General features: G+C 38.1%; 1 protein-coding gene across 6 annotated transcripts in view; it reads left to right on the top strand.

The window, feature by feature from the left end:
• DROSHA (drosha ribonuclease III) overlaps positions 1–22,878 on the top strand; it is a 119,463-nt gene that overhangs the window by 45,809 nt on the left and 50,776 nt on the right. For 5 of the 6 annotated variants that reach the window (XM_043488603.1, XM_043488601.1, XM_043488606.1 and 2 more), the window contains 5 exons: positions 10–84; positions 9,507–9,676; positions 15,039–15,163; positions 16,741–16,840; positions 18,640–18,747. In XM_043488603.1, the coding sequence (XP_043344538.1) occupies positions 10–84; positions 9,507–9,676; positions 15,039–15,163; positions 16,741–16,840; positions 18,640–18,747 (578 nt within the window). The remainder of the gene's footprint in view (positions 1–9; positions 85–9,506; positions 9,677–15,038; positions 15,164–16,740; positions 16,841–18,639; positions 18,748–22,878) is intronic. The other variant, XM_043488602.1, reaches the window with a different exon arrangement.

The raw sequence follows: 22,878 nt of genomic DNA on the forward strand, positions 1-22,878 counted from the left end.
TTGCTTTAGGTCCTTTGTTTGAAGACAGTCCTCCCTGCTGTCCAAGATTTCATTTCATGCCACGTTTTGTAAGATTTCTTCCAGGTAAATCTTTTGGCTTGTCAGTGACCTGGTGAGATAGGACATCTGAAAATAAGCTATTCTCCTTTCAATCTTTAGGGACAACTTTCCCACCTCAGACACTTAATTATCTACTTCTCAGGTGAGGCATGAAAATGTGACATTATACATGCTGATTTATACCCCTGCATAATTTATGATAGCCCCAAATTAGATAAGCAGTAGGAGAATTGATTTCAAACTTTTGAGAATCTACTTGATAAAATATCATGCAAGTATTAAAATTAAAATGGAAAAATGTGTGTGGCTTTAAAAAATGCATATAGTTAATTAGAAAACAATTTATGAAATTTAAAAAACAATATGATTATAACTATGCTAAAAATAACTGCAGTAATAGTTGTAGTAAGATAGTGGTATTGTGGAAACTTTTTTCTTTTTTGACATATACGTTTATTCATTTTATACTGAAGAACAATTTATTCTCATGAAATTAAACATATATATAAGTAAATATATGACTGCTGTGTTTTTTAAAGCAATATTTTAACTGTTTTTAAAATTTTTGTCAAGAGGCTAGCTGTGAGATATGGCTTTGTATGTAGTATTTTTTTTTTTTAATGGTTGGGCTTTTAATGAGGTATTTGGATGCCTTTTTGTTTGTAAAATCTTCACCATCCCAAGTGAATTCTTCCCTGGAATCTCATTCTCGTGTCTCACTCCCTGGTGACATCCACTTATATTTCCAGTTTCTCATTTCCTTATTCCCTTTGCTTCTGCTTGAATCTTCTTTTTTCTCAATGTGTGCAGCCACCTTTCTTCGCTTTCCTGCTTCAGTCCTATCCTCTGACTTCTGTCTCTCAGCTCTAGTGGCCTCAGCCCCTTGTACTAATAACCACCACCTTCTGCGGAAATGTCAGTTCGACCATTTGCCGTTTCTTCTCTGATATTGGGCCTCTCGGTGATACAGGAGAGAAAAAAAAAAGACTGCTGCAATAAATCTGTGGTTTATCATTACAGCTGGGGAGCTTTTCAGCGTGTCAGCTTTCTGCCCACATTTACGTACCAGCAGTTCACGAGTTCAGCCTCATGTTCATGCTCTCCTCCTCGTGAACATGGGGGAGCTCTTGCCTCCCCAGCCTCAGAGCCGCCCAGGAGCCTGCTGGATTCTGGGCTGTTCACAGCCTGGCTTTGCTGTGGCCTCCCACTGCCTCTTACATGTCCTCACCCCGCTGTAGCTGCTGCTGTCAGACCAAATCCAGTGGACACGCTTCAGTTGCATCTCCTCCCTGATGTGATACCTGGGCTTTTGGTGTGTTCTGCCTGCTGCGCGCTCCTTACTCGCCTTCTGGCTCTCTGATTCGTCCTTTGTGGCTTTTATCTCACTATTCATTCTAGTGTAGATTTTCCTCCAGCTTTTGTCCTTGATACCCTCTCCTCAGTCCACTCAGTCACAGTGGCTTATTTTAACATAGCATTAATCATATTTTTAGTATTGTTGTTAATGTTTGTTTGGAAAATGCATTCAAAACATTTTCCTTTGTATATCTGCATATTTTATTTCTTTTTGCCTTTATTTGTTTATTTTGTTTTTTTGGCTGTGCCACATAGAATATGGGATCCTAGTTCCCTGATGAGGAATGGAACCTGTGGCCCCCTTACCACCACCACTCCCCCTACCCCTTGCAGTGGAAGTATGGAGTCTTAACTACTGGACTGCCAGGGAAGTCCCCTGGTTTCATTTTATTGAGAGGTTCTTTTTTTTTTTCTTTTCAAGTGAATGAATCTGTGATTTTGTAATGGAGCTTTAATGGTAAACTTATGAGAAAATGGTATTAGAGTGAGTTTGTTGAAAAGCCTTTCCTTTCTGTGTCTATCTGCCTCTAGGAATTTTATGACCAAACAAATCTCTAAGAGAATGTGGACACTTATTTTAAAATCATCTTAAAGAAAAATCCTATGTCGGGTATTTACTTTGTGGGATTTCAACTCTCACAAAATGTTTCTCGTAACTATGCAGGGATGACACTCAGGTTGTTGTAAAGAAAAAGATCTATTGGCTTATTTTTAAACAGAATTGACTTTTTCATTAGACTTCCTTTTGAAAATATACTTACTTAAAAAAAAAACTCAGAAGGATACAGAAAAATGCCTTTTTCTGTATAAAATGCAGTTTGTTATTGGATGGCAAATTACGGTTGATTCATTTTTCACAATATGACATCACTAAAAATCTTTAGAAAATGGTGAGTTCAAAATGATGTGTCCATTTTGATGTATATTTTCATTTTTTTCCCTTCATAACTTTTTTTCATGCTAGTCATCATACTGATACATGTTTTGCATCCTAATTTTTAGTAATTAATCCAGTAGATGGATATTTTTAAAGATCATGATATATAGTACCAAATTTCTTATCAAAAGAATCCCATCAGTTTATGTTGCTGTAAAAAAATGAATTATTAGTCTTCTTCACATTTTGGACTTTCTTTCTTTGCTTCCTTCCTTCCAACTGTAGCTCCATGAGGCTGAGGCATTAACAGTCTGTCTTGTATCAGTACTAATATATTCCTTGGCATATGTGCAGGGGCTCAGTAAATACTTGTTTACAGACTTTATTTAATTGGTTTTAAGAGTGCCTTAGTTAAATATTCATGTATTTTTTTTTATTAATGAGAGTTAATGTGGTTTTCACTCATTCTTTGGTATTGTCTCTCATTTTTGAAAAATAAACCTTTAATTGAAGTAGAACACAAATACTGAGAAGTGCACTTGTCATAAGACTCAATGAGTTTTCACCAAGTGAATATGACTGTGTACTCAGCACCTCACTCAAGGTTACCAGCATCGAAGAGCCCCTTTCTAGTCACCACCCGACTCCTTAAGGCAACCTCTATTCTGTCTTGAAAATACCATGTATTAGTTTTACCTGTTTTTGAATTATAAAAATTAGAATTGTATATATTTTTTGTTTCTATCTTCTTCTTCTTTTTGTTTTTGAAATACCTGTTATAGTTAACTGTAGTTGACACATTCTCATCGCTGTATAGCATTACACAGTGTGACTAAATTAAAATGTATTTAACCTGTCTGTGATTAATGGACATTTGTGTATTTTTAGTTTTTGACTCTTTCAGATAGCACGCATATGTTCACCAAACTCTTGTACGTGCCTTTTGATAAGCATATTTATGCTTTCCTACAGTGGATATATATCTAGGAGTGGAAATTCTGGATATTTTTATATTTTGCTTTGTAGTTACTTTCAAACATTTTCCAAAATGATGGTACCTTTTCACTGTCCCACGTGCAGTAAGAGTTCAAGTTATTCCACCTTTGCACCAATGCTTGGTGTTTTCCTTTCTTTTTCAAGTTAGCTAGTCTGATGAGCATCAGAGGTATCACAGTATGGTTTTAATTTTCATTTCCCTAATGAGTAATGAAATGGAGCACCATTTCATACATAGACCATTTCCTTCTTGACTTTTGTTTTTTTCCTTGTTGACTTTTGAAGTGCCTATTCAAGCCTTTAGTTCGTTTTTCTGTTGCTTTATTTGCCTTTTTCTCATTTATTTGTAGGTATTTTTATATATATTTATTATATGAATCTTTTGGCCAATATATGTATTGCCAATACCTTCTCTGTGATTGCTTTTTCACCATCTTAATGGTGATTTTTTTTGATGAACAGAAATTCTTAATTTTAATTCTTATTTTTCCTTTTTGCTTAGAGTTTTTTGTATCTTGTTTGTGAAAACTTTGCCTACCTCTAGGTCATCAAGATACTCTCCTATATTTTCTACAAATTTAGTCCTATAATCTGTCTCAACTTTATTTTTACAAATAACATAAGATATGGGTCAAGATTCATTATCTTCAATATGACATCCAGTTGACTAGCACCATTTATTGAAAAGACCATTCTTTCTTCACAAAATTGAAGTGTTACCTTTGCCCTTAATTGTGTCCACTCTGTGTGTGTACATATAAATAGTACAAAATGTATGAAGTAAAAAAGTGAACACCAGCTTCTAGATGTGTGAGAATAAGTAGGTGCTATAAATGGTTTGATTTGTATTTGTTTTAACCTATATAGAAAGAATTATACTTTTTTCTTTAAGTGAGATAACACTAAACATGTTACACAACTTGACCTTTTTACCCAGTTGTTTCAGACATCTTCTATATAAATACACTGAGAAGGAAATGGCAGCCCACCCACTCCAGTATTCTTGCCTGTAGAATCCCATAGACAGAAGAACCTGACAGGCTACAGTCTGTGGGGTCACAAGAGATGGACACGACTTAGCGACTAAACTACTACTACTAAAATTCGCATTGGAGAAGGAAATGGCAGCCCACTCCAGTATTCTTGTCTGGAGAATTCCATGGACAGAGGAGCCTGGCGGGCTGCAATCCGTGGGGTCACAGAGAGTCAAACACAACTATGTGACTAACACACACATATAAATACATTGCCTTAATTTTTAACACCTGTGTGGCATTCTATAGATGAATAGACATCGGGGGTTTTTTTGTTTTTTTTTTTCACAGTTCCTGTAGTCAGGAGTATTTTGGAAGTCTCTATTCCGCACCCCCCCTCCCCACCCCATTACATGTAAATACTTCGGGTATAGTCTTATGCATCTCTCCTTTTGCATTTGTGTGTTTTTATAAGGTGGAGTTCTAGAGGTAATTATTTGTTAAGACAGTATGCACGTTTTAAATTTGGAAAGAGTTGGCCAAGTTTTCTCTAGAAAGGACACAGTTTGTAGTTCTAACCAGCATTTTTGACACCATCCTGCCAACACTGGGTTTCACTGGCATCTGATACATAAAAAGTTATCTCATTGTTGTTATTAATAGTTGCTTCTTACTTGAACTCCTGTGAGAATGAACAACTTTTATATAGTATTTCAGGTATTTCATGGTCCTCTTATTCTCATCGGCTTTTTGTTCGTAACAGTTTATTATAATATATAGATTGAAAGTTTATCAGTCATTACAATTTTTCTCTAGTTCCTCAGTTGACCTGCTTTGAAGTCAGCTGTCTCAGTTGCTTTATACAAATTTATCCAAAGTTTAGCTAATAGATTAAACCAAGGATTCTTCAGTACAGATCAGTTTATCAGAAGTCAAATCTCAGAACAACCAGTTTATTGATGTCATAAGAGTTTTCTCAAATTTTTGTTTCTTTCCTTATCCCTGCCTCCACCTTTAGTAGTCAGACAGTTGATACGAACTCTCCTAGAGCCAGTTTAAGGTTTTATCTTGACTGTAGCCAGGGCTAGGGCAGGGCATAATTCAAGATAGAAAGACTGCACTTACAGGAAAGCCTGTTGATTGCTTATATCATTGCTGTAGTAAAGCTTTGAGAATCCCAAATCAATTTTGCAAATCAACTATCTAGCAGATTGATTTTTGGAAATTGTCTCATTTTGGAGAAGTAATTCTCTAGCTATGGCTCACAGAGGGCCAGAGAGGATGAGAGTATATCAGAATTCCCAGGAGGGAAGTGTAGTTTGGAAAAAGACATAAATTGATACAGTGTCTTAATCTAACTTTGTTTTTGGAGAGTTTAAAAAATTCTGTGCTATTAATAAAAGTTTTCAAAACTTAAGATTATATAAAGGTGTCTTCTAGGAATATTTGGGAGACATAATTATATGTCTGCATATAGGTAATGCAGTTATATAGTTATTCTCAGTGTAAGGAAAGACGGTATTGTATGTTTCTTAAAACTGAGTATTATACTCTTGAGAACTACTCATTTAACCAGTATATTCTTAACACAAATTCCCTAGCAAATTGCCCCTCCTCCCAATAACCATATAAATAATCAAGCAATATAAACTGAGAGAATTAAGTCTCTAAGAAACAGTTTATAAAGTCTGTCAGTTCATTAATGACTGTCCAGATTCATTCCCTGAAACACAAACTCCAGTTCTTCCCGAATAATGAGCCGTTGTCACAGTTCCAGTCCCAGCGCTGGCAGAATTCCTGCTAACCTTAGCTTACCCGCTCTAATTTCTCATTTATATCGGGTCCTATTTATCTCAGCCAACGAGATAAAGATTACTTCCTAGCCCTCAGTGACATAGTTCCATAAATCCTCAACATAAACATGTAGCAAAGCAGACAAACCAAAAGAGCCAATTCATTAACATTAGTAAATTCATGGCAGTCTGTGAGCAAGTGGCCACATTATTTATCTGCTACAGAAAGTCATCCCACAAATATTTCTGCAGTGTCCTTTTTGCCAAGCTGAGTGCAGGGGATGGAGCTCTTGCCCCATGGGCTCCGCGGGCCTCTCTAGTTCTGTCTACCTTTCCTTATATTCCTGTAAGGGTTTCACCTCATGTTATCTGTCCTGAGTTTCTACTTTTACACACCGGTAAATATCTATCTTTTTAGATTTTAGCTGTTTTTTAAAATATTTAGCAGTTTTCAGCATGGGTTTATAGTTTCTCCTTTAGTATTACCTCGTGCCTGATGTGTGTATGTTTTTAAAACATTCTTTCTAGTTCCATGCAGCTATAAAATTCCCCTCCCTCATCAGCTTCTTTGCACCCCAACTAGGTAGATGTGTTCTCAGAGCCCTTGGCGGCCTTCCTTCTTTATCTCGCAGATATTCTTCTCCTAAATTGGGCAGTGCCCTTGGTTTGCCGGTTTAAGTGTTCCTCCCTCTCAGTAGCTCTTTGAGTCTTTTTATTCTTTTCCCTTTAAATTCGGTGCCCTTAGTCCTTTTCCCGTTTATTTGAAGTGTCCTGAAGTTGGCCACTTGGAACCGTGGGGTGGCTTCCAGCACCAATGTGTACAGCTAGAGTTGCATATCTTTTCTCCTTCCAACCTTCCCAAATAAAAACTGAGTCTTCTTCTCTAATCCTTATAGCAAAACAACACTCTGCTCCTCTGATGTATCCTTATGAGCTCACAGTGCTCTTTACTAATCTTGCTGTGTTTTACCCTTTCCTTCGTTCCTAGAAGGCAGTTCAGTATGGCAGTTCTTCTGAGGGCTAGGTTTCCTTTATCCCTGCTGCTCCTTACGTTAACACATGCAAGTGTAAGTCAGCTTGCTCCGGCTTTAGAGGTCTCTTGTCTACCTGCTCACTTCAGCCTCCACCCCTCCTCAGAAGCAGAGATTACCATGGACTTAGACTGACCAAGGGGCATTATGATTTGCTGGGCTCCTTAGCAAAGAGGAAAACATCATTGATTGAGAAAGTCATGTCACATGCAGGCAGATTAAAATGTCTGTTTGAGACAGAGTCTGAGAAATATGTCCTTAACCATGGAAGTTTGTTAATCAAAGGTGACTTGTAGTTTTAAGGCAGATGTTTTGTAATGAGGCATACCATTTTTTTTTTACTGCTGTGACTAATAGTAAGAAGAGTAGACAGAACATGTCCTCATGTAGGTTGATTGTATTTTCTACTTTAGTTACTTCTTTTTTTTTTGAAAAGAGACTCAGTGTCTTTAATTAAGAGAACTCTTTTCAGAATATTACCTGCAAAGATTCCTCTAGGAACTGTTGTGATTAATCATCCTTAGCCAACTTGCTTCTTGAAGGCCTGGAGCTTATCTTTTTGTTTGTTTGTTTTTTTCCATAATTGTTACATGGGACCACTCAGAGCACGAAGCCCATGATGGTGAAAAACATGCTCTCATCTGAGACTGTGCTCTGTAAAGCTTTGCAAGATCTGATTTCCCTGCTGCCTCTCTTACATTCTCCTCCTCAATTTGCTCTATCCATGCCGGCCTCTTTGCAGTTCCTGGAACACATCAGTCCCACCTTTGGGCTTTGGCTATTTTTTCTACCAGAGACACTTCTCTCCCAGGTAGCCACATGGAGCTCCTCTGCTTCTTTCAAGTCTGTCAGATGGCAGCTTTTCAAAGACATCTTTCCTGACCACCCTTTTATGTATAGTTGCCCAGTTTGATCCGTTTTCAGAGCTCTCATCTCTGATCTATTATTAAGTAGTTGTTTTTTGTTGTCTCTTTCTCTCCTCTAGAATATAAGAGTTTCAGCTGTTTAGCACTGTGTTTCCTGGGCCAGCTACATAATAGGTGCTAGTAATTATTGAATGAATGAATGTATATTTAGATTCATAGATGAATGCATTCCTACAAATATAGTAGCCCTATAGCGGCAATGCCATTTAATTCCAGAGCAGCATCTGAGATAGAAAAACATAAATCAAAAAGAAATTTTGATCCTTACTGTCTTCTGTCTTAGAAGTGTAGGCCTAATCTTAGCCCATAGCAACTCAAATTAAAATCTTTTATCTTCTTCCATTTTCTAGTACCCTAGATTCCTTGGGTATCATAAACTCTTCTAGCACAAATAGAACCGTCTCATTGATGCCTGTCTGTCTCCAGCATCTTGGTCCCCTTGTTTCTCCATGAAGTGTTTGGCCCTATACTACTGCTTCTAACATGTCTTATGACCTCGGGGAGAGTAGCTATTGCTCTCTACACCATCAGGGCTCTTGTCCTTCCTTTGGATGGGACTAGGCAGAGAAAAGTTGGTTGTACGTACTGGTCAAGAAGCTAATAAACCCAGGACTTCCTTGACAGCCCAGTAGTTAAAACTCTGTGATTCCAGTGAAGAGGGTGTGAGTTCTGTCCCTGGTCAGGAAACTAAGAGCCCGTGTGTTATGCAGTGTGGCCCAAAAAAACAAAAGGTAAACCTAAAGAGAAGGCAGAAGCCTGTGAACCTGAAGTTAATGTGCATATTAGATGAATGGCTTTGCTTCATGAAGTACCAGATTAATTGAGTTTTTCCAAGGTACTTTATTTATGTTCTTTGTTGTTTTTAGCCTCTGTACTTGGTAATATATGCTTCTGTAAGTCTCAGAATACTTGGTATTTTTTCCATGTACTAACTCCATAATGATCTTCATGATATTGGTATAAGCTCTTTAGCTGTGTTCCTCATGGCAGGGGCAACACATTAGCACCAAAAAATTAGACTGTAATGCAACAATAGTTTATTGAAAACATCCATAAGTATCTCATAAAAACTTAGAATTTCCTTAAATCAGTAACGTCACTTTCATCTGTTACCCTATAAAGACTGACAAAATATTTAAAACATAACATGGTTCTGTATATTATAAACTATGGTTCTTTATACTAGGTAGTTATAAATTTATTTAGGTAGGCACCTTTTTTATATTCCTACCTCAGAAATGGAGCCTTTTATCATTTATAATGTTGTTGTTGCCATTTTCGTAAATGAGATGGTTTATGAGCCCTGTTCATCAGTGAAACAAATGGCTTGCCTATTATTTGGCACCTGGTTAAACAATGGTTTAACGATATAAATTCTAAACTACCTTTTTACAAATGCTCTTCTCTCATTGTCTTGTTTTTCCTTATTGGGTAGATGACTGGCTGTTAATTGAGTACTCTTGTTTTCCCCTCTCTCTCCACTGTCACCTAAGACGGGGGAAAAGAAGTGCTGTCCATGCACCAGATCCTACTTTACTTACTGCGCTGTAGCAAAGCCCTGGTTCCCGAAGAGGAGATTGCCAATATGCTTCAGTGGGAAGAACTTGAGTGGCAGAAATACGCAGAAGAATGCAAAGGCATGATCGTCACCAACCCTGGAGCGGTATGTGCTGGTGTTGATGGTCAGAGACTGAGTCACCTTCCCTTCAGGTTTGAGTGTTTCGTAAAAATGCTAACAGAACGTTTTTAAAGATTTAAGTACTCGTTGCTTCTTGTCCTTTGAGTAATTTTTTTTCCTTTAAATATTTAGTAAATAAGAAAAATATCATAATATAGGCATATTTGTAGGCATATATGTAGCCAGAAGAGTTGGTGATGGACAGGGAAGCCTGGCCCATTGGGTCTCAAAGAATCAGACATGACTGAGCAACTGAACTGAACTGAAGGCATGTTTAGTAGTAAATTCATCTGCTTAGTAGATTTATTCTTCTTGTTATGGAGAATTTTGAAGTTTTTAGATTATGTTTAGCTCTAATTTTATTCTGAGTATAAAAGTAATAGATCTTCTCTATAGATAATTAGAAAAAGAGAAAAACAGCCCAAAGAAGAGAAAAATTGCCCATAATTCCATTCTTCAGAGATGATACTATTCACTTTTCTAGTAAGACATATTTCATATTGTTTTGAAACAAAATTGGCATCATACTCTTAAATATTAATATTCAGACTTTTTCCTTCTTATCTTCCTCCAGGAACAACAAGCACAAAGTTGTTATTTTTCCTTCGTTTTACATTTCTTTAGGCATGTAATTTTAAAAACTGTTACTTAATTAACCCCCTATTATCAGGCACCTAAGTTGCTTCCAGATTTTTGCTATAGCAGATAATGCTGTATTGAATTTGTATGTGTGTGACTAAACAAGTTTTCCATATGTATGTATTTGTTTGAATGTATCCATTTAATTCCTTGAAGTATGCACATTTTTTAGGCTTTTGTTACTTCATAAATTACCTTCCAGAGGGTTGTAAAGTTCACACTCTGACCATTCCTTCATACTGCTTATACTAGTTTAGCAAAAAACTTGGTCAGTTTGGTAGGGAAAAAATAGATACTATTTAGCTCAGTTTTCTTTTTATTTTGGTTTCTAGCAAAACTTGATATTTTAAATGTTGATCGACCTTTAAAATTTTTCTTCTGATAATGGTTTATTGACATCCTTTGTCTAATTTTTATTTATGTTTTTTAAATTTATTGCTTTAAATTTTGCTTCTAATGTCCATTTTTAAAGTTAAAGCATAAAAATCAAAATCAGAGAATTAATAGATAGCTTGTTTTTTCTTCTGATAAAGAGCACACTGTTTTATTGTTAAATTTTTTTCCTCTAAAATATGTTATCGTTTCATAAAATATATTGGCATCTTATCCGTATAAAGTTTTGCAAAAGTGGAGAATTAAAATACTACTATGTAAAGAAACAGAATAATCTATTTAAACAAAGCTGTTGTTTAGAAAGGCTGCCAAATTGCTTAATAGCCTTGATTCATAAAAATAAAAACTCTAAATCAACTTTTTGTAGCATGACAGTAACATCTGCACAAACAAAATGTTGCTATTTGCAAATCAGACATTCCAGCTAATGCTGATTATTTTAAACAAATCTAGAAAGTGAAAGTGTTTAATAAAAATGTCTTTAAACCTGAAACTTGTTTAACACTGAAAAAGTTATACAATTTCTACTGTTATGTTGCTAAGCCACGCAGATAATTGTTAGAGTAAAGAGAAATACACAAAGTCATAGCACTATGAGAGTGTGACTGTGGATTTAATCTTTCTTCTTTTAAAGAGTTGCATGAATTTACGTTTCTCTGTTAGTTTTGTAGTTGAGTCAGAGGATGAGTGGGGGTGATGGTGGTGGGAGACATCCTTTTTTTTTTTTCCACTTATTTTTATTCTTTGGAGGCTAATTGCTTTACAATGTTGTAGTGGTTTTTGTCATACATTGACATGAATCAGCCATGGATTTACATGTATTCCCCATCCCGATCCCCCCTCCCACCTCCCTCTCCACCCGATTCCTCTGGGTCTTCCCAGTGCACCAGGCCTGAGCACTTGTCTCATGCATCCAGCCTGGGCTGGTGATCTGTTTCACCCTAGATAATATACGTGTTTCGATGCTGTTCTCTTGAAACATCAATCCCACTTCTGGGCATACACACCGAGGAAACCAGATCTGAAAGAGACACGTGCACCCCAATGTTCATCGCAGCACTGTTTATAATAGCCAGGACATGGAAGCAACCTAGATGCCCATCAGCAGATGAATGGATAAGGAAGCTGTGGTACATATACACCATGAAATCATTATACAGAGTGAAGTAAGCCAGAAAGATAAAGACCAATACAGTATATTAACACATATATATGGAATTTAGAAAGATGGTAACAATAACCCTATATGCAAAACAGAAAAAGAGACACAGATGTACAGAACAGAATTTTGGACTCTGTGGGAGAAGGCGAGGGTGGGATGTTTCAAGGGAGACATCCTTTTTACCTTGGTGGGTTGGCTTGAAGAATCTCATGATTTACTGTGGAAGCAGTTTTACCTGGGATTCCCTTCTATGGCATGGTTAAAATTTCCTGAACTCCTAGGATCAGTTGGAGAGCTTTTGAAAATACAAGAATGCCCTGATGGACCCCATTCCATGTACTCCAGATAATGGGGCTCAATGACCTATAGTTAAAACAATTCCCCAGTTGCTTCTGGTTTACTTATTGCTTGTTTTTGAGCCAGTGGCCTAGAGAATATTTACTCCCTTGCCATGATCATCATTCAGCTCAGTTGTTGAGGAACCACTACGTGAGCCCGGTGCTACTGAGATATATAGATTATATATGATGCTTGTCCAGCTGCAGACTTACAGCATATCCATATGAAAGGAGTCTGTGATGAATTATTGAATCAATGGACCAATCTCTGAAAAAGCCAGTCAGGAAAGCTTGTAGTGTTTGGTGAGATCACCAGGCCAGGCTCCCAGGAATGCTTCATAAACACTGCTGTGGTCTTTAAAGAATCAAGGAATTGTATAAGTCATTGGCACATTTGAATGAACATTCTTGAGTTGGTGTATGGCCAGTTTTGAAGATAATGAGGAAACCACAGGTTAGTCAGGGTGAAAGGTTTACGCTGGAAAGTAATTGGAAGTAAGAAAGGTAGGTTTGGGTGTCAAGCTTTGGGACATGTTTAAGGTAGTAGTTTTTGTTTGTTTGTTTTAGTAATTGCTATTTAGTCTTATTGCAGAGGAGAAAAATGTCCTGAAAAGTCAGTATCATGAAACATTCTTTCATTATATCTTGTTGAGAATAGGACAGAATAGACATGGTACTATATTTTGTCCTATGAAGTGCTTGCTTTGAAAGATTGCCCAGTGATAAGGATATTGGGGAATTTATTAAACATTTCAAATTGTTATGGTCCCATTAAGTACGTAATTGCTGCAGAATTTAAAATTAATCTCCCTCCCCAGGTACTTTGCCTCTGCTAGGGAACACTTTGGTCATTGGTGAGAATGTATTTTATTCTAATATAAAAATGGTATGATGGATACTGTAGGGTGTGGCCAAGTCTAGAACTTATTTCATCCCCTATCCCTCTATAAATAAGAGATAGTACAGATATTTTAAAAGGCTTCCCTGGTGACTCAGATGGTTAAGAATCTTCCTGCAATGCATATCCCGGGGTCGGGAGGATCCCCCTGGAGAAGGGAATGGCTACCCACTCCAGTATTCTTTCCTGGAGAATTCCATGGACAGAGGAGCCTGGCAGGTTACAGCCCATGGGGTTGGAAAGAATTGGACACGACTGAGTGAGCGCACGCATGTGCACACACACACACACACAAATATTTTAAATCACTGTCTCCTCTGTTGATACTATGTGTGCTAAGTCACTTCAGTTGTGTCCAACTCTTTGTGACCCTCTGAATTGCAGCCCACCAGGCTCCTCTGTCCATGAGATTCTGCAGGCAAGAGTACTGGTGTGGATTGCTGTGCCTTCCTTTAGGGGATTTTCCCTACACAGGGATCAAACCTGTGTCTCTTGCATCTCCTGCATTAACAGGTGGGTTCTTTACCACTAGTGCCACCTGGGAAACCCTGATACTATAGCATGGAGCCAAAGAGAAGCCCAGCATAATCTGGCCTGTGGTGACTGCAGAGGCAGGAAGGGACTTTAATTGTGGTCCTGGTAGGCAGAGAAGCATGAAAGAACATCAAAGGGTTTTGACTCAGAGGAGAGAACCTGGCCTTTTTGACCTAGTTATTAATTTTGAGAGCAAAGGTCAACTTTTCAAGATACTAGTAAAATTTTGATTGTTAAATGACATTGAAATATTCCTTGAAGTCTAAGGTTTTTTGGTGTTTTTTTTTTTTTTTTCCACTAATATGGATGAATTTGCACAAATCTTTTTATTGAATAGTTTGTCACCTACTTGGACTACAGTTGTGGGTAGAGTGACCAGCTTGTCCCAGTTGCTGAGGGCTTTCCCAGTTTTAGCATTGAAATCCCTGTGTCTTGGACAAACCAGGCCAGTCATAGTTGTTGGGCATTACTGGGCAATACAAGTGAAGCTTATTAGCCTCCATGGGGATCAATTCTGTAGCCTCTAGCTCTGAAGCAACTGGGCCAAACACCCCCACAATCTTCTAGTCAGAATTTAGCTTCTAATTAGGGACTGCCCTGAGTGTTCAGTATAAGCAAGGAGTTGCTAAAACATACGCTCCACGATTTTACCATCTTTTCACAAACTTAAGCATTCAGGATGAAAGCTGTTTTACAAATGGATCCTCATACTTTAGTAACTTAAGAAGGAACCAAGCTGTTCACTTCTTTTTTTTTTTTTAATTAGACTTGGAAAAGAAACTTATGAAAATTGAGTCTTCTCTATTAAAATTTAAGAATGGCCTCCATGGACATAATAAGAGAAGCTTAACTATTTGGTTTTTGTACCACCGTACCTTTTCATTTAAAGGTACAGAATTAAAGGGATACACAGGGTACACAGAGAACTAATGGGGAAAAAAATTATATAGAGGCATCTGTCTGTGCCTGCTGTATAGAAATAAGCTTTCCATTTGAAATGTGCAGTTAAAGCAGAATAAGCCAGCGTGTCTCTTTTGGTCATGTGGAATATTCCCTCTGTGCCTCTGGAGAGGTTAAGGAAAAGTTATATCTGACTAGGTGTCCTTTCAAAAGTTTAATTTTTAAAGGTTTCTATGCGGATGGCAGAAAAGGACAGAATCATCGTTCATTATGCCGAATGGCACAGACTCATTTACAGGGATGACATTATAGTTTTTATATAGTGTAGTTGCTATGATTAAAGGTTTTTAATGACGCTTTTTTTCCCTTTGGGGATGAGGCTTTCCTAGGGAAAAATCCGATTAATTTCTTCCCTACTTAGATTAAAGTCAATACTTAGAGACTTCTTAAGGGAATAAATGGCTTTGATTTCTCTCTCTCTAGAAACCAAGCTCTGTCCGCATCGATCAACTGGATCGTGAACAGTTCAACCCTGATGTGATTACTTTTCCGATTATCGTTCACTTTGGGATACGCCCTGCACAGTTGAGTTATGCTGGAGACCCACAGTAAGATATTTCTCGGTGTTTGTCTTAGCCAATTTCACCTTCTACTAACAGCTGAAATTAGCAGGGAATCCCCTTTAGTGGATTAAGTTCTGAAACGAGCCACGTTTCCAAATTTAGGTTACCAAATGAAACGAGTTACGGTATCTCCTGAAGAGTTATTTTCTCTACATATTATTTGATAGATTATCCTTGGCAGTCTTGGTCAATATGAGTCCTGTATGTTTTTAACCTTTAAGGAATTTTCCTTTATCCATCATTATAGAACTTAACATTTTTATTTATTTTTTTCAGTGCCCTCTCGAGGAAAGTAGCACCATGCTGGTTCCCAGCACTGATGTAGAGTTCTGATTTGGGGGAGGCATCTTAGTAAGAGCTCAACATCCCATGCAAAGTCAAGGGTTGTATTGGAAGGAGAAGCCATGACTTCTGGCTCTTAGAATTGATGTTACTTTCCAATTGGCCCATTAGTGTTTTGCTGGGAGAAAATGAAGATGTGTGGGAAGGGAAATAGCGCCATTAGAGTCTTCAGGAGTGTTTAGATTCCCTACTTTGTCAAACAAACCATTTCCTGATTTAATTTTTTTAAAGGATTCATAATGGGAGAAAAGGGCATGGGAGATTTTCAATTCATAAATCCAATTCTGGCTGATATATTAGAAGAGGCTAAAGGGTTTTGTTCTTTTTTTCCCTACCTTTGGATAAAAGTGTGAAGCAATGAACCAGGCACTGTGTAAGTACTTCTTTCTTTCCTCCATTGTCTATAAAAAATGTTATCACAAAGGAGAGACCCAGCAAAGGCCAAGAAAGGAGCAGTTTCAATATAACAAAATTTTTGTAAAGTCCCTTCTTGCCGAAAAGTGTTAGTAGAATGTGATTAGGCTCATGTGGACTCTCAGCTGGCTGGAGTGTGAATTGATAAAAGAATTGTATATTCTCTTCCTTCTCAGGGTACTTTAACTTATTCATTAGCCTGATCCAAGTTATAACATATTTGGCCTCAAAGATGGTTATTTTTGTCATGATATATACAAATTGCTATACACCATTTGTCTTTCCCTTCCCAGTGGAAAAATGGGTGTGAGTAGCTATGTACCTTGGATATTATCATGAGGAGGGTTCTCTTTTCTCATATTCTCCAACTTTTACTTTCAGTGAAAGCGTGTCAGACACTGACAATGTCTGCTGAGTAAGGGGTCTTTCTTTCAACAAACATCAGAAAGCATGTATTTAAATGTGTTACTTTCAAAGAGGTAACAATGAGAAACCATACATGTTTCTATTGGTTTTTGTGCGTCTCTCTTGGAATTGCCTCCAGAGAGATTCATCCATATAGTGAAACCTCATTTTTAACCCACGTAGGCAATGATCATCTTATTTATAGATTCCAGATGACTCTTGGTCATCTAGCTCCTCCATCCCTCCAGACCATGTCCTTCCTTAGAATGAAGGTCTGCAGCCATTAAGGATGTTCACAGGAATGCATTTATGATCGAGCAGGCCTATGAGAACACCTGACTTTATGGCACTTTAGATTTGCCTTCTTTTCGTCTGAGATGTCCGTCTGTCCTTTTCCTCAGGTACCAGAAACTGTGGAAGAGTTATGTTAAGCTTCGTCACCTACTAGCAAATAGTCCAAAAGTCAAACAGACTGACAAGCAGAAGCTGGCACAGAGGGAGGTTGGTATTGGACCCTCTTCACCTATGACTAATGACGATGTACTTCCAGTTTATCTGAGATTGTTGTTACACCACACTTTTAGAATAAGATGGAAAGATACTTTAAAAAAAAAAAATCACACTTCACTCCCCTACTCACGTTAGTATGCTGATTGATTTTTTTCATCTTTTAGTAGCTAAGGGACTATATGTTTTCCTTAAAAAGGCCAGTTTTTTAATATATGTTGGGAATGAATATAGCTTCTCTAAAAGAAGTTAATTTTATAACTTCCCAGATTAGCCTTTTGTCATTAATTAGACTGTACATAGGACCACATATTCAAGTTTCTTGGTCTTAGGTTGTAAAAGATTATCTTCTATATATCTGTTAGTTTAGTATGGTGAACTGATTTTGTGAGACTTTATATCCCAAATTCCATATTTTTTTACTAATGGGTAGTAGTATCTATATTCCAGGATCACTTGTGTGTTACATCTAAGAAGAAAAAATCAATGGATTTAGTATCAACATAGATTTTGTCTCATTGAGGGTTTATTCTGCTGCCATTGTGTAAAAGCAAGGTTTTGAAGCTGAGAATTGTTTGAATTCTGACGTTGTTGCTTTTTCTGACTTGAGCCAGTCAGCTTCATTATGAAAGATGGAACCAAGGCCGAAAGAGGCTGACTGAAATGTCCTTCTGTTAGTGCACCCAGGGAAAAGGGTGATGGTGTGGACTTGGAGACACTCCATTTAACTTTCCTCCAGTGGTATTTGGCCTGTGAAAGTGCTAGTCGTTCAGTCATGTCAGACTCTTTGCAACCCCATGGACTATAACCCACCAGGCTCCTTTGTTCGTGGAATTCTCCAGGCAAGAATACTGGAGTGGGTTGTCATTTTCTTCTTCAGGGATCTTCCCGACCCAGGGATAGGACCCTGGTCTCCTGCATTGCAGGCAGATTGTTTACTGTCTGAGCTACCTGGCCTGTATTAGGAACTTAATCAGTGATGGAGGTGGTGGTGGTTCCTGTTGTTATTATGAATTCCTATGAGATTATTTTTTTTATTGAATAAACATACAAGTATAAAATTATTTTTTATCATTAATTATTTGAAGGATGGCGGTAAAAGGGAAGAGTCAATTCCTTTTTACATCTTGCAGCAGTTTTGGATCATTGTCTTGTTTTAATAAAATATACCCTTGCTGCAGGGTTTGCAAATTAGAAGCCGTCTTTGAGAATTACATGGGTTTCTGGTTAATTTATTGATTGTCTTTCTTATATGTAAATGCTTAACATAAGGCTTGATTTAAATATAATCTTTACATACAGATTTCAGATTCCAAACACCACATTTTGTTTCTTTTTCAGTTAAAGGGCATTTTTTTTCACAATTTTTCTTTTTTTTGACAAGGATCATTTTTAAAGTCTTTATTGAATTTGTTACAATTTTTCTTCTGTTTTATGTTTTGGTTATTTGACTGTGAGGCATGTGGAATCCTAGCTCCCCAACCAGGGATTGAACCTGAACCCCCCACATTGGGATGCTACTGGACCACCAAAAAGTCCCCAAAAGGACATTTTTCATTTGAACTTGCCAGCATAGCTTCTTTAGTTTAGTTTTTTCCTTATCCATTTACCAGGAAAAGTTGGCTTATTCCCAAGGCCTTTCTTTATTTTTTTTTAAATCTAATTTGGCATGAAGAATTTTGACTACCTGAATGTGAGGGTGAATGAATCCAGCTAATTTACTAATGCTTGATGTTTGGCTTAATATTGCTTTAGAACTGTCAGGTCGCTCATCATAATGAGTTCTTTTCTAGGAAGCACTCCAAAAAATACGACAGAAGAATACCATGAGGCGAGAAGTAACAGTGGAGCTGAGTAGCCAAGGCTTCTGGAAAACTGGCATCCGTTCTGATGTCTGTCAGGTGATGACGCTTCTGAGAACACAATTATACCCAAACATCTCTTCCTTTAAAAGGCATCTGGCACTGAAGTCTTCCTAATTCTGAGAAGTTTCTGCAGAATGTATTACCTTATAGCTAAATGGAACATCAACAGTACATTGTTTTCTATCATTTGGGTTCTGTTTTGGTGTCAGTTTTCACGTTGTCTTGTTTAGTTGTGTGTGGTGCACACGCATGTGCATGGTGGGGGTGTGGGAGGCGCTGACTTAGTAATGCTCAATTCTGTCTCTGCACGTTGAGGGAAGGCAGGTCTGTTCTTTAAATGTATCTGCCTTTTTGAGCATGTGGGTAAGTGCCTGTCAAAAGAGATACTCCGGCAGCTCTACAGGCAGATTCCTGAAGGTGGTGTGTACAAACATTCCCGACTGAGAACCCAGACTTATACTGCAGAGAGCTGAAAGTATTAAATGAGCAGAAACAGTATACGTATTTGAGCCAAAGGATAGTATTTTTTCTTTGTGACGTGTTAGTCGCTCAGTTGTGTCTGACTCTTTGTGATCTCACGGACTGTAGCCCGCCAGTCTACAGTCTTTGCTTTATCTCAGTGATTCCTCTATCCATGGAATTCTCCAGGCAAGAATGCTGGAGTGAGTTGCCATTCCCTTCTCCAGGGGATCTTCCCGACCCAGGGATCGAACCTGGGTCTCCTGCACTGCAAGCAGATTCTTTACCAACTGAGCCACCAAGGAAGCCCAGCCCATTTTTTCGGGGATGGGGGGTAGACTTAACAGAGGAACATTTCAGCAGTATATAAGTGACTCACTAAGAGGTATTTTTTTCCTTAAATGTGAATTTTTACCAAATTAGTCATCCCTCAAATCCAGCATATTCTTTGACTCTTTGCTCGATTCTTTTGTTATGATTGATATTGGTTGCACTCCATGGGAATTACACTAAAGGAAATGATTACATAGACTGGGGTCAGTGCAGTTTGCTCTGTTTAGCCTTTTGGAAGAATACTTCCAGGCTGCACTTCCACTTATCTCTTGTGATGGTAGCATGTATTGTAATGAGTCCAGACTCTCTTAGGTATTCATTTCATTGTAATGAGGTTTTTTTTTTATTTAAATCAATGCTGGCATTTAATTATTGTATTGAACAGTGGAATTTAATCCTATCATTAAAGGAATTGCTATGTAATTCATTTACCATGTGAAGCTAAATTTTTTTGTTGAGATGAACTGCTATTGATGCAATATTGCTAAGTAGTTTGAAAATAATCATCTGTAGTGGATGCTAGTCTGTCTAAAAAGTCCTCAGTTATATTACCCATTGACCACTTTTTTTTTAACTGTAAATGCTTTCAGAAGTGGATATCTTACTTCCATTGATTGTTTCTTAGGGCCACTTGGAGCTGTAATATCACCCAGTTTTTCAGCTTGCTAGTGTTTCTCCAAAACCAACACAGCACTGTAGCCCCAACATAGCTGCTTAAGACATTGTAGTAACAGTGAGTGGAATGTCCAGCCATCTGCTGATCTCAGTGATGTCAAAGTTGATTGTTCAAGAGATCCTGAAATTATGGAACTTTGAGAACTGGAAAGGATCTTAGAGTTCTTCTAGTTCAGTGGTTTTTAAACTTATGTTTTTTATTTAACTGTGAAGTTTTTTTTTTTTTTTTTTAACAAAACCCTGTGAAACCCTAATTTGTAAAAAGATTAAAAAAAAACAACAACTACTGATTGATTGGTGACTAGTGGGTGTAAAGGGAGTGTCCCATTATCGTGGAGCAGTTCCTAGATCAGTTTAGATCCACTGAACACAATTTTTTAAAAAGACATTGAGCTCTTTTTACCCTTTCTTTTGGTAAAACAAATAGGGGTCCTGAATGAACCATGTAGTTTTATGTCCTTCACAAATGTCACAAGAATCTAACTCTGGCTTCCCAGCTGGATTGGAAGCAGCTGGACGACTAGGTTTTCTTCTCTTGCTCTCTGCATATATTACATTTTACACTCTGTTTTGAGGTTGATAGGAAAATCCCATGGACAGAGGAGCCTGGCGGGCTGCAGTCCATGGGGTCTCAAAGAATTGGACATGACTGAGTGACTGAGCACGCACATAGCCAAAAACAATCAGTTCCTGTGTTTAACTGGTTGGAGACAAGGTTCCTGAGTAGAACTTCGGCAAAAGTGAATACTTCTTGTGTAATGATGGTTCCTCCGCATGGAGGACTCCTGCTGTTCCAAAGACAGCCAACTGGTGGAAGCCAGGCTTCCATCCTCCAGTCCTATTTTTTTTACAGGTTATATTGCCTCTTAACTATAGTTTCCTATCTCCGAATAAATGTTTTCGTTTTCATGTGTGTTCGTCAAATAAGATGGCAGGAGACGTGTGTTGTTCAGTTGCTCAGTTGTGTCCGACTCTTCCTGTGACCCCGTGGACTACAGCACGCCATGCTTTCCTGTCCTTCGCCGTCTCCCGGAGTTTGCTCAGGTGGTGTGTAATATGAAGTAAATGTGGTTAGTATTGTTGGTAATGAAGAATAAGAACCTGACTGAGAAATAACAGTTAAATGAAATTTGTACATGGAATACTCTGAATGACCCTGAAGCCTGTGGAAAAATGAACTCATACTTAGTTTTAAGAGAAAATGGCTGAGTGCATCTCTGAAATCCTGGGGTGGGGGCCGGGTGGGGTAATAATAATTGCTGGTGGGTTGCTGGCAAAAGCCTTGTGATGCTGTCTGGCTGCCACTGGCAATAAAACTATTGTGTTCAGTCTAAGGCAGAGCAACCTGAGTCCCAGCTTCTCATTCTGGGAGCGTAATTTCCCAACCAGAGCAGTTACCAAGGGTTGTTACGAGATTAGAAAATTCTACCTGATATGTCCCAACAAGTGTTAGGAGGAATGAAAACATAGAGGTGGTCCTGTAACTTGGAACTACATGTGAACTAAACGCAGACTGGAACCGTGTTTAGAGAGAAACTGTTGAAAGATTTTCTCAGTGTAACCGCTTGTTAGAATGAATTCCGGGTAATACAGAAGAAAAAACAGGAATCAAAACCTGAAACTGAGGCTGAGAAATTCAGCATTATGACTCAGAAGAGGAGAAGCATCATGTTGCTATGGTGTCTGTACTTTAAGAACGGGGTTTTGCACACCAAAGTTGACCTGGTGACTTGGGAGAGTATGTACCTCTGCCCTGTGCTGTACCAAGCAGGAGGTCCATGGAAATCAATAAACTGAATCCTAAGAGTGGAGGATGAATAAAAGTGACACATAGAGACGTCCAAAAAGGAGCAAAGAAACTATGTCAGTTTAACATATAACCAGCATGAGGCCCACGTGAAGCTCGAGAAAACTAGAAGGCAGGGTGCCTGAAGAAAATTGAGAAGAAGAACAGAGTGGTGGTGAGTGCTGAGTAGGCAGAGAGTTGTGTTTGGGCTACAGTGAGTCCACTACATACGAACCTTCAAGTTGCGAACTTTGAAAGATGCAAACGTGTGTTTGAATGTTCAGCCAGGTAAGTTAGTTCATGTGTCTGAGGTACACTGTCACATGTATGCATCCTCTGTGGGTAGTGGTGCTTTTGTGTACTTTACTATATAGTACTGTGTAGAGTACAGTAGTATAGTATCTTTATTTCAAGCCCAGGATGTCTGGGAGCAACATAAAAGTAGCAGCGACGTAGCTGGTACTGCTAAGGAGTGCCATGCAATAATGATGGAAACAAACATGAAAATAGCTGAGAGAGTGGGGCGAGGCGAAAAGGTGGTAGATGTCACTCATTCTTACAACATGAATTGTTCAGCCAGCAGCACGATTCTAAAGAACAAGGACAAGATGATGGAACATGTGATGATCTGCTGCCGTCAATGCTGTCAATAGTAATATTGAATGAGCCTGGACAAGTGATGGAGGAGATGGAGAAACTTCACAGTGTGTGGATGCAGGATCAGCAAGGAGCCCTGGGCTTGATCCCTGGTCAGGGAACTAGATCCTACCTGCTGCAACTGAAAAAAAAAGATCCCGTGTGCCACATTGAAGATCAAAGATCTCACGTGCCACAACTGAGACCCAGCACAGCCAAGTAAAAATAAATAGAACAAGTAAATAAAGTGAAAGCAGTTTCTAGAAATGAATAGAATG

The sequence above is a fragment of the Cervus canadensis genome, chromosome 16 (genome assembly GCF_019320065.1).
Source record: "Cervus canadensis isolate Bull #8, Minnesota chromosome 16, ASM1932006v1, whole genome shotgun sequence".
In the NCBI taxonomy this organism is placed as follows: Eukaryota; Metazoa; Chordata; class Mammalia; order Artiodactyla; family Cervidae; genus Cervus; species Cervus canadensis.